The 17,472-nt window shown below is 43.2% G+C and overlaps 1 protein-coding gene across 3 annotated transcripts in view; it reads right to left on the bottom strand.

Moving 5' to 3' along the window:
- LOC133344854 (serine/threonine-protein kinase tousled-like 2) overlaps positions 1–17,472 on the bottom strand; it is a 26,153-nt gene extending 8,681 nt beyond the window's left edge. Inside the window, exons 1-15 of one of the 3 annotated variants that reach the window (XM_061555105.1) lie at positions 17,195–17,472; positions 10,307–10,386; positions 9,309–9,383; positions 8,898–8,985; positions 8,724–8,767; positions 8,509–8,604; positions 7,804–7,905; positions 7,589–7,681; positions 7,342–7,452; positions 7,080–7,216; positions 6,608–6,793; positions 5,644–5,710; positions 5,321–5,418; positions 672–753; positions 491–582 (exon numbers count right to left, since the gene is read on the bottom strand). In XM_061555105.1, the coding sequence (XP_061411089.1) occupies positions 491–582; positions 672–753; positions 5,321–5,418; positions 5,644–5,710; positions 6,608–6,793; positions 7,080–7,216; positions 7,342–7,452; positions 7,589–7,681; positions 7,804–7,905; positions 8,509–8,604; positions 8,724–8,767; positions 8,898–8,985; positions 9,309–9,383; positions 10,307–10,386; positions 17,195–17,249 (1,406 nt within the window). In that variant the 5' untranslated portion in view covers positions 17,250–17,472. Of the gene's footprint in view, positions 1–490; positions 583–671; positions 754–5,320; positions 5,419–5,643; positions 5,711–6,607; positions 6,794–7,079; positions 7,217–7,341; positions 7,453–7,588; positions 7,682–7,803; positions 7,906–8,508; positions 8,605–8,723; positions 8,768–8,897; positions 8,986–9,308; positions 9,384–10,306; positions 10,387–12,535; positions 13,273–17,194 lie in introns of those variants that run through there. The other 2 variants (XM_061555107.1, XM_061555106.1) reach the window with 2 other exon arrangements.

Here is a 17,472-nt window from a genome sequence, read left to right as displayed (position 1 = left end):
TACGCGACTTTACCAAAAGAACCAAAAAGTATAAAATCGATGGATATAACATAATTTCTGCCATCAACCATCTGAAATATGGCCTCGCCACTTACATCAAGTAAAGCCTTCCAGACTATGAGGTGACAGAAGAAGTCATCACCAATGAAACATCGGCCATTACCATCAGAATAGGCCAGGGTGTCAATGACGAACGTGTACAAACATTTCAACTATAGCACCTTCAGAGAAGGGTCAACAGTGACAGTATGTATTTTTCCTTGTTAATGTCCAGTTACTGGGATCCGATGGATTTAGATCGCTTGTTGCAAGCTTTGGTTTCCTCCAAAGGGTAATCGAAGGATACACGACGGGAAACGCAGATGGCTTAAGACAATGTAGATAAGTATTTTTAGATATCTCATTTGTTTTGCCTGTATGCAATGACTGTATAGAAATGTAAATACACTGCAGACAGAGGGAGCAGTATCACATAAGATGCGCCACTCACTTGTGGTAGTTCTCCTTTTTCTCATCTCTCCAGTTTTTGTTAAGCTGGTGGATCTTCACGGCCACATACCTCTGTTCTTGCAAGTCAAAAGCCTGGCAATTAAAAACAAATAATATTGGTTCTTTCCATTTTAACAAATATTTAACTGTTGCAAAAATCCATTAGAATTAAAGGTACTTACTTTGTACACTTCACTGAACCCTCCCCTCCCCAATAGATGAAGCAGGAGGTATCTGTCATTCAACGTTGGGTGATCTTTAAACCTGAAAAAAACAAATATAAAAAGTAGGGCAGTTAAAAATATGGTCGTGACATCAGCGGATGTAACAGGTTTACAGTCATCCAATTAACACCAAAGAAAATATGTCAATGCTGCGTGTAATCCTTTTGATCACATGACCCATCCACGCAACACTTATACTTTTTTGTGTTATCAAATACATTTTTTTTCTTAAACCTGAAGTTTTGAAATAAAAAGTGTACAATTTTACGAGCATATACACGTTCCTCTGGACTAAAAATGTAAGGGAACTCTTGATTGCACGTGTGCTATTGTAAGTAGACCTTTGCTTTAACCAAACAAGTACTGTTCCTGTTGCTTAGAGACAGAAATCCTGCATTGAGATAATGTTTACAACTTTGCATTGGTTGTGCGACCGGAAGATGCATTATTGAATGACAAAGGAATAACCGATAATGCTTTTTAAATCTCAAGCCTGGAGGTTGTTTTCAGATAAATAAAACAAACAACTATCTTCATCAGCAATGGTGACAACAATAAAGCCACCCAATTAGGTTGTATTAAAATGTGTGAAGATTTTATCATAAGTTAAGTGTTAGGTATTCAAACCCTTTCGATAACCGTGTAAAATTCTCATACAATGCCAATATCATTTATATAAATAGCAGTTTTGAACGTAGCTTTACAGAATATATGGAACAGGCAAATGTGAAAAAGGTAAAATGGTTGCAGTTGTGCAATCAAGGCACTGGCCATGGTGACCTCTTGACCTACACTACTTTCAGAGCCTAACCAGCATAAAAAAGAGTGTAAATTGTGCATGTGCAATGGCAGTCACAAAGCCAAAATCTCATTTATCTTAAATCGTTAAAGGGGATCAACTGCCAAATCGCTGTCTGTGGTGCTGACGTTAGGAAAAACCGCAACTTTTTTCAAATTTTCTTGCTGTGGATTTCACACCTGATGATGATTGCTTGTGTTGCAGTCGAAAAGTCGTGAGCATTTTTATTGTTTAATATTTTTTAAATATTTTTTTTATTTCCCTTCTACGTGACTTTACCGAAAGAACCAAGAATAGGGATCAAGTAATTAAATTTTATAAAAAAAATATATCGTCATTGAAGCACTTGCAAAAGCAAAGCATTTCCCCCCAAAAAAACCTTCCAATAAATGATAGCCAGTAGGTAGTCTTTTTTTAATATACATAACATTTTAGAGGTTATGACGAGTGTTGCACCACGATGTGAATAAGAGGGTTGTACGCAATTGCCTTTTCATTTGGCGAAAATGTAAAACACATTGCACTGGGTGCAGTGAAAAGAACTGCCAGAAAAGTGTGCAATTAATATTAATAGGTGGGAATGGATTCCAAAACCATTACTTAAATTTTTGTGATGGTATGTCAATAAACAAGATATTATGGTTACATTGGGTAACAATCTGACAATTGTAATTATCCAAAAACATTACACATGCAGCAATCTAGTTTATAATAGACAGATCTTGAACAGTATTGAGCAGAGTAATTACGTCACTACCCACGACTGCCAAGTCATTCAAGTATTTAGTACAATCTAAATGGAACACCAACAAGAAAACCATATCACACAGCCAGATAATAAAAATTTCAATGTTAATTATTTAACATCCATTCATGAATATTTCAATCAAGTTACCTTTACATTACCGCTTTGCCTTATAATGCTTTACGCAAATGCACGTTACAGATTCCAAACAGAACAGCTAAATTTGGTGCATTTCAATATTGTTTGGAATAACCACACATGTGGAAGTAAATGTTTATACTGGTAGGAACCACCTGGTTCCACCAGCCCACAATAGATTATTGTGTCCGTCCGTCCTGCATCCAAAAATGGGAGGGGTGGGGCTGGGTGAAGAGGGGAGGGTGGGGAGGGGCTGGATGTGGAGGGTGGGGGCTGGGTGGGGGGTGGGAGGGGTGGGGGCTGGGTGGGGGGTGGGAGGGGTGGGGGCTGGGTGGGGAGGGGCTGATCACCCCGTGGTGCCCTTATAAAACTCAACGTTTTACCTACTCACGCTGGCTTGTGTCCGCCCTCACAGTCGGCCATATTTGCAGAATACACCACGCCGCCGTTGACCCTGGCCATTGACCGAGCAACCCAACGTTCCTACCAGCTCCCTCCGCAGAAATGTTTATATTCTCGCAAACGACAACCAAATGCCCAGGGACACAATTTTGCACATTTTTCTTCCAACATCGCCAAATAGTACTGTCAATCGGACTTTCTTTGCTTGTAAAATTGAGGCTTTACCCTGTTTCCAGCTTTTAAGTGTAAAACGGATGTTTACTTGTAAATGCAATACACATTTTGATGGTCAATATGCGCTGAAAAATGTCCACAATCGGACATGTGCGGTGATTAAGTTTGTCAAAGGAATAAACGTGGGCCATTTTTATTTGGACTTCAAATACATCAATGAAACAAATACTGTTTGTCAACTAAAACTACTGCCAAGTCAAGATATTATGGTAGTGGCCAAATTGAGACTGACAACATGTGCAACATTCTGCACAAACCATTTCTTGAAGCTATCTCAAATGCCCAGTCAAAATACATTTATACCCGATATTATACAGAGACGGATAGTGCAGCAGCCGTGGTTGGTGCACTTCACTATGAATCCGGCAACCCGAGTTTTATGCCTGGCCACGGTTAATATCATTGGCAAGTTATGGTACTTGGGCCCCCATTTCACACTCGCACTGACTAGCATGAACATGTATGGCCTAAGAACCTCTATGACCGAAAGACATGGGGGAGACCTTCATCCAGCAGTGGATGGATACTTAATTTTAAAACACAAATATTAAATTACAAAGAATGGTGAATTCTCAATCTGCTTTTGAAAGAACACAATACTTAGAAAAATACATTACCTTTCATGTATACACCCCCTGGTGGAAAAATGTTAGGAGTAGCTATTCTAATTTTTTTACCTGCACGAATGAAACAACTTGCCTGCTAGTTTTGGTGATTTATGAGAGCCCATATTTGAAAATGTAGCCACTTGAGTTTACATCACATTTGAACACTTTAATTTCAATTTCAGGTTTCTAGGGGGACAAAAACACCTGTTGCACAGTCACTGTGAGAATTTCTATAATAATAAAAAAATCACAGTTGCTGAGCACAGGCCCAAAATGGCAAGTGACAAATAACACTATTGAAGGTATAATAAAGTGAATGCATGTCTTGAATTGAGCAGTTACATGAACTTGGGAATAGAGACAATGGGACTGGTATTCAAAATTTTGCAGTGTTAGGAATGAAGCAGACAGAAGTGTTTGTCCTGAAATATGGTGGTTGAAAACAGTATGGGTTAGACAAGTCATTCTGGTAGATTAAGCTTCTTCTTCCTAGCGTTGTTCCCGCTGTGGCGCAGGGTCCGCTTTTCGGCATTGTCTTCTCCATTTGGCTCGGTCCAGGGCATCTTCAGGGGATGCGTTGACCGTCTTCATGTCTTCCTTTATTCGGTCCATCCATCGCTTCTTCGGACGTCCGCGTGGACGGCGGCCCTCTGGCTCAATACGCACGGCAGTCTTGGCCACTGATGACTCTTCACTTCGCATCACATGGCCGTACCACCGAAGCCTTGCCTCAAGCATCTTGTCTGCAATGGGGGCCACACCAAGTCGCTTCCGAACGTCTTCGTTCCTGACACAATCCCATCGAGTGAGCCCGAGGCTCCATCTGAGCATCCTCATCTCCATGGTGTGGAGAGCTTGTTCGTGTACAGTTGTGGCTGGCCAGCACTCGGATCCATAGAGTGCCACCGGTCGGACGATGGTCTTGTATATTTTTCCCTTCAGCCTATCCGGCATTTTCCGATCACAGAGGACTCCGGTGACTTGCCTCCATTTCATCCACGCCGCATTGACTCGTGACCTCACATCAGTCGTGATGCTACCATCTGAGCTGATGGTGGAGCCCAGGTACTTAAAGTCCGTCACTTTCTTCAGATCTTCTCCGTCAATACTGATGGTGCCGTCGGTTTGGGGGCCACACTCCATATACTCCGTCTTTTTGATGTTGAACCTCATCCCGTTTTCGTCCAAACGTTCCTTCCACAGGCGCGTTTGTCTTTCCACTTCTCCTCTCTCTTCATCTGAGAGGAGGAGGCTCGCGAATATGGCGTCCGTAGTGCCACATCCTTTGACGAAGCCGCATTGGTTGGGTGATAGGGTGATGATGTTTCTAATCCTCGTGTCCAAAACTCGCTCAAAGATCTTCATCGCATGACACAGGAGCCTGATTGGCCTGTAATTCGAGCATTCTGCCACGTCCCCTTTACCCTTCCAAATTGGAACTGTCGTGCTGGTAGATTAAGCATCGGTTGAAAAATCAATAAGTCTATGGCAGTAGTAACCATGGTAGTAAAAACACAGAATGTTAAGTAGGCAACTGACCAACGGTGAGCCAGCAACTGGAATACTGGACCATCAAACTGCCTTACGTTTAATTCTAGTATAGTGAGGGAGGAACTTGCTTCACCACCAGTTATGACAACACAACTCCAAATTTGAAACAATGGCTAAGTGAGAAACTCACTGCGAGTTGTCCTCATTGTGAATCCGCTTGAGCTCACGTATGTGCAGGTTCCTCGTACGTTCCAGCCTTTCTAGCTCTGCCTGGATCTCGGCCTCCTCCTACGGCACACAGCGACACACACACAGCGCAAGGGCCAGCTCAACTACTCAACACAACTGGGCTGCGTGTGTGTAAACACCGATGTGCTCACGCACTCAAAAGCTCCACCATCTGCATTGCACACGCACTTGAGATAGCTACAAGCAAGAGTGGGAAATGAGTTGCACAAAGGTGTTTTTTTCCAGAAATGTTTATGTAATGTGGATTTCAAATAGAAATCAAACCTTTTTAAGATGTCCTAATCTGAGCTTTAAAATTTCTTCTTGCTCATGGTACTCAGCTACCGTTAACCTGAAAAAAACAAGAAATGTCACATATGTGATGTATGGTATATTGCATAAGTGGAGAATTGTTTGCACATGCATTTAAATCATAAGGGATATAAATATGATCAAGCAGCATTGCATGTCAAGTGTCGGGGTAGTTATAACATCCCAAGAGGAAAAACAAAAACAAATATGCAGCCCTCGAGGATTCGTTACAACCCATGCATGAAAACTTGGTTTTGCAGAAACAATACTTCAAAGACTGCTTGTCAAAGTTAATGGCTTGATGTTACTTTATGAGCTTGTCCAGGAAAAAAAAAAGATTAATGCATACTTAAAATATTTTAGAATGTTACAACAATACACATTACTTATATACACTATCAGAAAATACCTAAAAGCATCAGCAAATATTAAAATAACTTTCCATGCCAAATAAGGCCACCTTACAAAACTTATACTACTTCACAGATTAAACAACAAAAACAAAAAAGGCAGCTTTATGAATAACGACGATGGACTGCACACTACACAAGCAACAAAAAATCCACATGCCATGCACAACTATGCACGCAACGTCATGCCAAGTGTAGTTTTTATAAATGGTGCTCACACTTGAACAGGTGTGTCCATGCCGACAGTTACACAGGGGCAGGTTTGTACTCACAGCTGTGCTACTACAACACGCTAACACCAACTGCTCCCGCTGGCTGCCTTGTGACTGCGGTGTTAACATTGGCCCATCTAACAATGAAGGAGTTTGTATTTGGAATGGTGGGACTGCGAATGGTCAGCCGAGCTCCACATACAGTTTCGCTTGCTGCTATGGAACCATATATGGTATGTAGTGAACACACACACAAACGTTGCATACGAAGTGGCGATTTAAGACTCCTTCGAAAAGGAAGCTGCTGGTGCTCACGTCGGTGGTACGCTTGGCTTTACGAAGTTGTCGTCGGCACCATTGACTGCCTTGTTCTTGCGCTGCTTCTGTTCCGCAGCAGAAGCTGGGCTGGTCATGTGAGCAGCCATCGGCGGTTTTCGCTTGGCCAGCAACTTCCGCTGCCGTTCAATGTCTTCCCGCTGCTGGTTCACCCACTCTTGTTGCCTGTTTAATGACAATCATGGTATTCTACAAATGTGTTTTTTACTCACACCATCAATGTATGGATTAGGGAAATCTGGAAAGATGCTCCAGACATTTTAATGGCATGCTTGCAAACACACATCAACCAAGGAAAAAAAGGAATGAAAGTGGTGGAAACCTTTGCCCCCAAGTAAGAAGGTACAGTCTGAACATAACCATTGCTTTACAACACACTCTCTGCTTTCCTTCACAACACAAACCAGTTGTGTCAGCATTGAGTAAAAAATTACGTGAGGGAGTAACTCACTTGATGAGGTTCTGGAAGGCTGAGCCGTCTGTCCACTGCTCGGTGAAGGTGGCCCCATGTCGGACGGTGACAAAGTGGCCAAGCCTCAGTCGGTCCTGCATACTTTTCTCCCTGCATGCTTGCTTCTCCTGCTCAGACTGCACCCAATAACAGGGTTAAATTAAAGCTTGCACAGGCATCCATCAGCTAGCAACTGGTGTCAGAAAAAGACCGTGCGTTTGTTACCATGGTCTAACCATACATCCTACATTCCTGTACTTACTTTTTCAACTAGCAGTTTCTTGCTCATAGTCACACATTTGTTCAGCCTCTCCTTGAACTTTTCAAGCAGCTTCTGTTGCTCTTCGATCTGCCGCCTCAAGTCACAGTTCGCCTGACAGAGAATGCATTGCAGAAACTATCAAACGACAGTCTTCAAAAAAATAATTTAGAATGGTGCCATTGTTTTGATCATCCTTACATATATTTTGAAAATGTTAATAAGCTTCTGCAAAAAAAAAAAATCATACCCTGAGCAGGTCATCGATTCTCCCCTCCTTTTTTTCCAAATCTGAGCTCTGGTTATTTTCCAACATCTTTATCTTCTCCAAGGTGATTTCAGTCTATGATACAAACAATGTTAAATGGTGTGAACCAACATCATCGCACAAACAAGACACATCATAATGCAGTCACACAAGTGTTATTTAAATGTAGACGAACTGTGCACACTGTGCATGCAGACCTGGTTGTTTTTGTGTACCATCGTGACCGGAGAGTGTCCAAGCTTTACAGGGGAATGCTCTGTGCCCAAAGCACCAGCCGAAGGTGGACTGCCTTGGGTCATCTGACAAAACACAGTCGAGTCGTGATTATTTATTAGTATCTTGAGCTGAGAATGCTACATCTCTCTACAAACAGGGCCTTGTCTGAATTACAACGGTTATTCAAAGGTTTTGGCAGGACAGTTATGGGAATTGGGCCAATTTCTGCGGGTGGTCACAGGACTGCCCATTCTAATAAGTTAAAACCTTAACAGTTACGTAAATTGGTCACATGGATATCCTGCTTGTGGATTTATTCACTTGTTTACAACACACGTGCAACTATAAAAGAAAGCAGGCAATAAATGCAGGTGGTTTTCATGTGTACCAAATAGAAAGTAAAGCTTTCCATTTTAACAAATATTTGATATGGGAAATGTAAATGCCATCCTAGGTATGAGTTGTTACAAAACCATATGGAAAAGTGCCATCTCAATGATTTGTTCATGAAAATCTGAAATGAAACACTTTGCAAAAAAGATAATAGTCATGATTCTGTCTACTAGAAAATGAATGTAATTTGAAACAAAAGAATGCATATGGCTTCCAGCATGCAAGACAACATTCTTGTCCAGGGTGTTGTCTCTACAAACGAAATTAAACGGGGAAGTCACGGTGATACTCACAAATGATGGCTGTGAGAGGGAAAGCTGGGAGGGTGTCCTAGGTAAAGGAATCGCACCCCATGTTGGGCTGATGCCGGGCACTATTCCGGCAGCAAACTGTGAAATGCAACACACAACATCAATTTAAGCAAAGTTACAAATGGTTAATCCTGTCGAGAATGGGTAAACTAGAACCAACACAGGCAACTTTAAAAGTTAAGTCTTTAGACTCTTACCTCAAAATAGTCACTAATTTTGGGTCCTTTAGAGCAGCCTTTAACTGGGAACAAAGTAGGCAAGACAGAATTAGTGAAATGTCTTTAAACATGTCTCAACTAAGCTAAAAAAAATTATAATCACGGTACTATAGTTTGTCTGTATGTTTAATTGCAACACGCAGACAATACAACCATTCCAATTACTTTGACTGGGATCAGTCTGGCCATCTGCTTTACGTTTTCGCACTCTGATATCTGTTGCCTTTTTTTCAGGAGTTTGCTAAGGAAGGGATAGGAAAAAGCCACAAAGTAGGCAGCATTAGCTTTAAGATCAAAATCACAAATAATGCTCAATGCTGAACGCTACTTTTAAAATGTCAGACTATTTGGCATACTTAACACTTATAAAAATAACTTGGAATTTACCATCAATGTCTATTTTTAGCTGAGACAGGGTAAGCACTGTTGAAAATAATGTACGAGTACACTATAAACTGTTTAACCACTACTGTTTTCGTACTTTAACATGGACCAGTGTGGTACAACTCTACACTGGTCAAAATGTATAACTTCGTGGCCACATATAAAGTGCAAACACCTTACCTCAGTCTCTTTGTCACTAAGAGATCCATGACTCCCAATGCTTTGGTTGGATGCTTCGCTGTTTGATGGTGGAGTCTGCAGAAATATTATTCAAGCACATTAAAACACCACATCCTGTATCTGTATTTAAATTCGATGGGTCTTTCGGTAAAGCCACATAGATAGAAAAATAATACAGATCACGACGTTTCGATCGCAACACAAGCAATCGTCACCTGAAGACGATTACTTGTGTTGCGATCGAAACGTCGTGATCATTTTATTATTGTTGTATCTACATGGTACCGAAAGATCCATAGAATATGTATTCCTGCAGTCACGAAAGCTTTAAGTCAGTATCCGTATTGTTGAATGTTATGATTTTTTTCAGAATTACGTAATCCATTATGCGATTAAAATTATTTTAAAATGTACCAAACGACAAGACGCTGAAACAGCCATGCAGACATCTAAGACGACATTCACTAAGGCCCCTGTTCACAACACTCCCATTCAGCAAAAAAATATTGCTGGGCTATGTGTACAGATCAACAGGCAAGCCGGAATTAAAAAGCACATTTTATGGCACACACCCTTTATGATTGATGTAATTTTGAGTGGTCAATCTCCTTGTTTTTAATCTCTTGGAGCTAATTAGTTCACGCTGCCACCAGCAGATGCCAATGCATAACCCCTCCGGAACAATTTGGCATGGAGCATGCTGTATATTGTACATCGATTTTTTTTTTTGACAAATAGCATGTCAAGCAATGGTCGCCAGGCTGAGCAGAGGTAAGCAAATCTAACAAAGAATGTAGATGCACCAAAATGGCGGCATCTCATCTCGGCAAGGATCAACAGAAACACCCATTTTGTACTGTATAACCAACCGCAAGGTTAATAGGCCAGCTCATCCAGCACAACACTAATGCATCACAACAATAACAATGCACATGTACAGTTGAGATTTGCTGACCAAATCAAGTACAATTATGTGCAAGCTCCTGAACAGTTATTACCTTAAACGCTCCTCCCATAAACCTGGCTTCCAGCAGCTCCTGCCGTCGGGGGTCCAGGCTGTGCAGCTCTTCCATTGTGCCTGTGCAAAAAAAAAATACAGACACCAGATTAATTTCAATTGCAATGGACATTACTGCCATGCACAGCATTCAGTGTGATAGATGATCAAATTACAACCTCCGAGCTTGAAAGCATCGCACAGGCTTTAGAGAATTACTGACACAAAATGTTGAAGGCATTCAGTTTCCCAACTTCATTTTATTTACATCGCCAAACAATTGACCCGTACTTTCAACAGTGACCAACGTACACTTTAAATTGCCAAAACCATAATACTCAGTGGAACTTGCTTTTAGGTTAACGATTACTTTGTGCAGATAGCACTATTTACTGGCGTGACGAACCGTGGTCAATGTTTTAAAAGCCATCGCCCAACTTTAAAGTAATGATGTGCTAGCCAAAATAAATACCATATCTGTGTTGGCATCTGCTTGTTGCTTGCCTGACTGAAACAAACCACTGTATTCATTTAAGGGAGGCAACATGTACATGTTGCACAATCTGCTAGATTAAGCAAGTTAAACAATTAAAAGTCACGTGTTTTTAAGCTGAACACCGTTATCTCTTGAAATGCAGTTTACCATTAAACCAGTTAAAAACTAAACAGGAAAAATACAATCAAAGAAATCTGGCCACTTGTTTTATGACCTCTATTTTCTCCCATCAATGAGTATATTAGTGGGTTAACTGCAGAGCATATGGCACATGGAGATTTACATTTGCCTATGACCAAATCACCTTCAATGTCATCTAGTCAAATCTTGGAAGCAAAGCAGAAATTGAGCCTGTTTGAAGCTTGGGCTGCAAGGAGGCTAAGAGTAGGGCAATGGATACTTGAATCTGTCTGTGCGACACTTTGAGTGTTTTAACACTGCATAAGCGTAGATTTCTCTGTGTACTCCGGTTACCATCCACATGCCAAACACTTATTAATAGAATGGACCAAACATTCCAACGTAGGGTCCTGCAGGAATGTCTTGAGACTCAGTGAGCCTTTTCTGGTTTAAGGTAAATATTATTAATCAGCATTTTGCTATGCACAGAAAATGTTGCCTGATTTAATCAATTCTGTATACTCTAATGATGCTCTAAAAGGGGCTAAAAAACTTATATTTTGTTTTAAACTTGTAACCATAACAATCCAAAAAAGTATTTGAAATTTGGTCCCAAAAACTACTGCCTTGAGGGTCGATAAGTGGGTTCAGACTAAAGTTCTGAATTGCTTTAATTCTCGAAAAATACACTTTAAAAGTATATGACCTCCGTTATCAATACGAAACAAGTCCACTAGCATGGTTACCATTACTTTAAATACAGTACAGTACAGGGTGTTGGCAATGCATTTTTACCCTGAGGAACTGGAAGTTTGTATTTGGTTTACCTGCTAGTCGGGTTAATTCAGGTAACAGAACAGCAGATATAATAACCGAGAGCTTAAGAACATGGCATAGTTAGCTTTTCGTCAGAATGTTAGTGCCTACACCGACCCTCTGGACAATTAAGCTACAAGCGAATGCTGTGATGGTGTGAACTTTGTATTAAACAATCCATCACAAGCTGCGTGTTCATATCAACGCATACCAATTACATTTAATCACATTGCATTACTTGTCATTTATATATTGATTCACGTGTCAATTATGAGACAGGGGAGGTGGATTGTGGTTTTAGTAGTGCTGTAACAGGACACTTGTGGACATCCTGCACAATCCACAATCCACACACAGAAATAAATACATACACACTTAGGGGAAACCATAGCAATGTACAGTAACAAAAAAAATTGGAGTGTAGTTTTCTTTAAGCTGTGCCCAATTGAAGGACACACAGAGTGTACTTTGCACGCCAGGCTGTGAGTGGCAGCAGGACGCACTCTCACACACACGGGCAGGGGAGTAAGGGAGGGCAATCCCTGGCCATCTTGACCCAATGATGCGGATTTTTTTAGGCGACAGAAAATTAAATCCACGGACCCCAGCATGTAATTACATGGCCAAGCAATAAAACACACACTTGCTCACAACCTGCATTAATTAAGTCACCGAAAGTGTTGATAAATGTGTTGTTAAAAGCACAATCAACACGGGTTACCCCCTGTGAAATGTACACCACCACCACCAACCTTGTTAAATCCATCTCACCAAACACCAACAATAACGTAAACTTACCACGAGTCCCCGGCAGCTGTAGCTCCCCTTGGTACTTGCTGTAGTTTAGACTTTGACCAATAACTAAGGCCAGTATTGTTATGTAATGTTGCTGTTATATTTCGTATTAATATTAATTTTATTTACTTGTTTATCTCGAGCCCCGAGGTGGGCAGCCCGGCGTGGAGGCGCTGCCGGGGCGGCGCTCGCTAAGCCCGGGGGCTCGTCCAGGCAAGTCCGTGGTCTCGCCGGCCCTCGCATCGTCTAGGCCTCGAAGAACAAACACTAAAACTGTACTCGCACTGTACTCTTAATTCGCTATCTTTAACTTTTATCGTCTTTTCATTTTTCTCTTAAAACTCCGCCGTCCTCGCTGTCGTCTTTACGTTTCTCTCCCCCTCTCCCCCGAACACCCAGCGCCACCACCACCACCGCACACGCCGCCGGGTCCGATCCCGGACCCCCCCTAATTAATGTAATCTATTATTAATTACCGCGTTATGCTAAGACAGACGGGGACACAATGTTTACCATTTGCTCTCTTTATTACAAAATTCCGTCGCTCGACTGTAGCGGAGCCGCCCGCCTGCTCCCCCCACCACCAACCCCTATAATACCAGCAACCCTCTAACACCACCACCACCACCTCCTTCTCTATAATCCTTTAACAAGAATTTAACATTTACTCATCAAACAGCAGCAATGTGGCGGCGACGACGGCGACACGCAGCGCACAGAGTGAAGAACTGTGCTGATAACGATTAACGATGATAAACCGTCAGTGCGGTGGTGGTGGGTGGTGACGATGTTGTTGGTGATGATGGTTAACAACAACCAAGTTGGTGATGATGTTGGTGGTGATGATGTTGGTGATGATAGTTAACGACAACCAAGTTGGTGATGATGTTGGTGGTGACGATGATGTTGGTGGTGATGATAGTTAACGACAACCAAGTTGGTGATGATGTTGGTGGTGATGATGTTGGTGATGATAGTTAACGACAACCAAGTTGGTGATGATGTTGGTGATGATAGTTAAAGACAACCAAGTTGGTGGTGATGTTGGTGATGTTGGTGATGATAGTTAGAGACAACCAAGTTGGTGATGATGTTGGTGATGATGTTGATGATGTTGGTGATGACTGTTAAAGACAATCAAGTTGGTGATGATAGTTAAAGACAACCAAGTTGGTGATGTTGGTGATGATTGTTAAAGACAACCAAGTTGGTGATGATGTTGGTGATGTTGATGATGATGTTGGTGATGATAGTTAAAGACAACCAAGTTGGTGATGATGTTGGTGATGTTGTTGATGATGTTGGTGATGATTGTTAAAGACAATCAAGTTGGTGATGATGTTGATGATGATGTTGGTGATGATAGTTAAAGACAACCAAGTTGGTGATGTTGGTGATGATTGTTAAAGACAACCAAGTTGGTGATGATGTTGGTGATGTTGATGATGATGTTGGTGATGATTGTTAAAGACAATCAAGTTGGTGATGATGTTGATGATGATGTTGGTGATGATAGTTAAAGACAACCAAGTTGGTGATGTTGGTGATGATTGTTAAAGACAACCAAGTTGGTGATGATGTTGATGATGTTGGTGATGATGTTGGTGATGATAGTTAAAGACAACCAAGTTGGTGATGATGTTGGTGATGTTGATGTTGGTGATGATAGTTAAAGACAACCAAGTTGGTGATGATGTTGGTGATGTTAGTTAAAGACCCTGGCCAGGTCACGGCGTCTGTAGGAGGAGCTGGGCACCAGGTAATAGACGACGATGATGATGATGATGTCGATGATGATGTCGAGTTAAAAAGACGCTCCCGTGTGGCGGCTCAGCCTGTAGTTAGTTGTTGGTAGTGGTGGCTATTCCTGCCGGGTTGTCGTGTTGGTAATGATGGTTGGTTAACTTGGGGAGATGACTGTGCCGAAATGGTAAAGATGACGATGATGATTGTGGTGATTGTGTTGAACTTGGTGATTGTGGATTATATGGTGGTGCTAAGTGTGGTGGTGGCGGCATTGATGATGCTGGTGCTGATACTAGAGGTGATGGTCGTGGGTCATGATTCAGCTGGTGGTGCTGATGGTACCAAGAGCTATTCTAACTGGACTGATTCTGTAGCTGATGACAGTGGTTGTGTTGAATGCGGTCGATAATTGTGCAGTGATTATGGCGATAGTAGTGGCAATTCCAATAACGGTGGCGATTCTTTTGAAGATGGCAGTGGTTGTGAAGACCGCAGTGATTGTCATTAAGATGGTGATGATGCTGTGTATGGGTGTCAGTGAAGATGGTAACAGTGGTGGCGATTGTTCTGAAGATGGCAGTGGTTGTGAAGACCGCAGTGATTGTCATTAAGATGGTGATGATGCTGTGTATGGGTGTCAGTGAAGATGGTAACAGTGGTGGCAATTGTTCTGAAGATGGCAGTGGTTGTGAAGACCGCAGTGATTGTCATTAAGATGGTGATGATGCTGTGTATGGGTGTCAGTGAAGATGGTAACAGTGGTGGCGATTCTTTTGAAGATGGCAGTGGTTGTGAAGACCGCAGTGATTGTCATTAAGATGGTGATGATGCTGTGTATGGGTGTCAGTGAAGATGGTAACAGTGGTGGCGACTGTTCTGAAGATGGCAGTGGTTGTGAAGACCGCAGTGATTGTCATTAAGATGGTGATGATGCTGTGTATGGGTGTCAGTGAAGATGGTAACAGTGGTGGCGATTCTTTTGAAGATGGCAGTGGTTGTGAAGACCGCAGTGATTGTCATTAAGATGGTGATGATGCTGTGTATGGGTGTCAGTGAAGATGGTAACAGTGGTGGCGACTGTTCTGAAGATGGCAGTGGTTGTGAAGATCGCAGTGATTGTCATTAAGATGGTGATGATGCTGTGTATGGGTGTCAGTGAAGATGGTAACAGTGGTGGCGATTCTTTTGAAGATGGCAGTGGTTGTGAAGACCGCAGTGATTGTCATTAAGATGGTGATGATGCTGTGTATGGGTGTCAGTGAAGATGGTAACAGTGGTGGCGACTGTTCTGAAGATGGCAGTGGTTGTGAAGACCGCAGTGATTGTCATTAAGATGGTGATGATGCCGTGTATGGGTGTCAGTGAAGATGGTAACAGTGGTGGCGACTGTTCTGAAGATGGCAGTGGTTGTGAAGACCGCAGTGATTGTCATTAAGATGGTGATGATGCTGTGTATGGGTGTCAGTGAAGATGGTAACAGTGGTGGCGATTGTTCTGAAGATCGCAGTGGTTGTGAAGACCGCAGTGATTGTCATTAAGATGGTGATGATGCTGTGTATGGGTGTCAGTGAAGATGGTAACAGTGGTGGCGACTGTTCTGAAGATGGCAGTGGTTGTGAAGACCGCAGTGATTCCCATTAAGATGGTGATGATGCTGTGTATGGGTGTCAGTGAAGATGGTAACAGTGGTGGCGACTGTTCTGAAGATGGCAGTGGTTGTGAAGACCGCAGTGATTGTCATTAAGATGGTGATGATGCTGTGTATGGGTGTCAGTGAAGATGGTAACAGTGGTGGCGACTGTTCTGAAGATGGCAGTGGTTGTGAAGATCGCAGTGATTGTCATTAAGATGGTGATGATGCTGTGTATGGGTGTCAGTGAAGATGGTAACAGTGGTGGCGATTGTTCTGAAGATCGCAGTGGTTGTGAAGACCGCAGTGATTGTCATTAAGATGGTGATGATGCTGTGTATGGGTGTCGGTGAAGATGGTAACAGTGGTGGCGGTCCTGAAGATGCTGGTACAGTACCACTGTAATTCTGATTATAATTGCGGTAGCATCAGTGACGATGGTGGGGATTGCACTGAAGTCGACGGTGGTCGTTCCGATGAAGGCTGCGACGGTGGTGGTAACAGCGAGGGTTATTAATGGTGGTGGTGTTGTCTACAGTAGCAGCAGCATCATCATCATCACTGTATTGCAATTCCTTAAAGGTCGCATTTTGTCAAGGAGGAGGGGGGGGGGGCGACGTGGCACAGCCACGTCTTCCTCCTCTAATCGCCCGAGTTAATGTTGTGCGAGACGTCTCTCTGCTCTCGCTCTCTCGCTAATTGTGCGAACGCGGCGTTATTATTCGGGTAACTTCGGGCCCCCTGCCCGACGCAGCAGCCCTCGGCCACCACCACCACCATCACCCTCGGCCACCACCACCCTCACCACCACTACCACCACCACTACCACCCTCACCACCACCACTACCACCACCCTCACCACCACTACCACCACCACCCTTCAGCCACCACCCTCACCACCACCACCACCACCCTCACCACCACTACCACCACCCTCACCACCACCACCACCCTCACCACCACCACCCTCACCACCACCACCACCCTCACCACCACCACCACCCTCACTACCACCACCCTCACCACCACCACCGTATAATGAAGTGGCACGGGAGGAGGGTGGTGGTGGGGGGCGGACATGACCGCACCACGGACACAGACGTAGGCGGCACCCACCATGGAATGCAGTCGCGACACCGCAGAGAACTCCCATTATAACATCCCCACACGTAACGTCACGTTCCAAACACGACCATCAGATGCCATTTAGTATTATTATTAAACAAAGAACGAGAGACACCGCAGGGTGTGTGTGTGTGTGGGGGGTGTCTGTCTCTGTTACCGACCGGGCAGCTGAAGCGGTCGGTCGGGGGAGAGAATCACTTGGCTTGCGATCTCCATGCCTCCACCCGGCTCCTCTTCCTCGTCGTCGTCTTCTTCGTCTCCTCTTCCCCTTCCCCTACTGACTCCTCCTATCTTCTCTCCACCAAACTCTCCCCCACCCCACCACCAACACCACAACCACGAGCCCAGATCGTCCTCCGAATCAAGAGTCACTAATGCCGAGCTCCTTCTTCCCGTGCTGTACACTCGAGGTTCGGCTTGTGTCGACTTCCCTCCCCCC

This window comes from Lethenteron reissneri, chromosome 20 (assembly GCF_015708825.2).
Source record: "Lethenteron reissneri isolate LAM-NWPU_2019-01 chromosome 20, ASM1570882v1, whole genome shotgun sequence".
Lineage (NCBI taxonomy): Eukaryota > Metazoa > Chordata > Hyperoartia > Petromyzontiformes > Petromyzontidae > Lethenteron > Lethenteron reissneri.
Note: the sequence above shows the minus strand (reverse complement) of the source record. Positions and strands in the feature narration are given on the sequence as shown.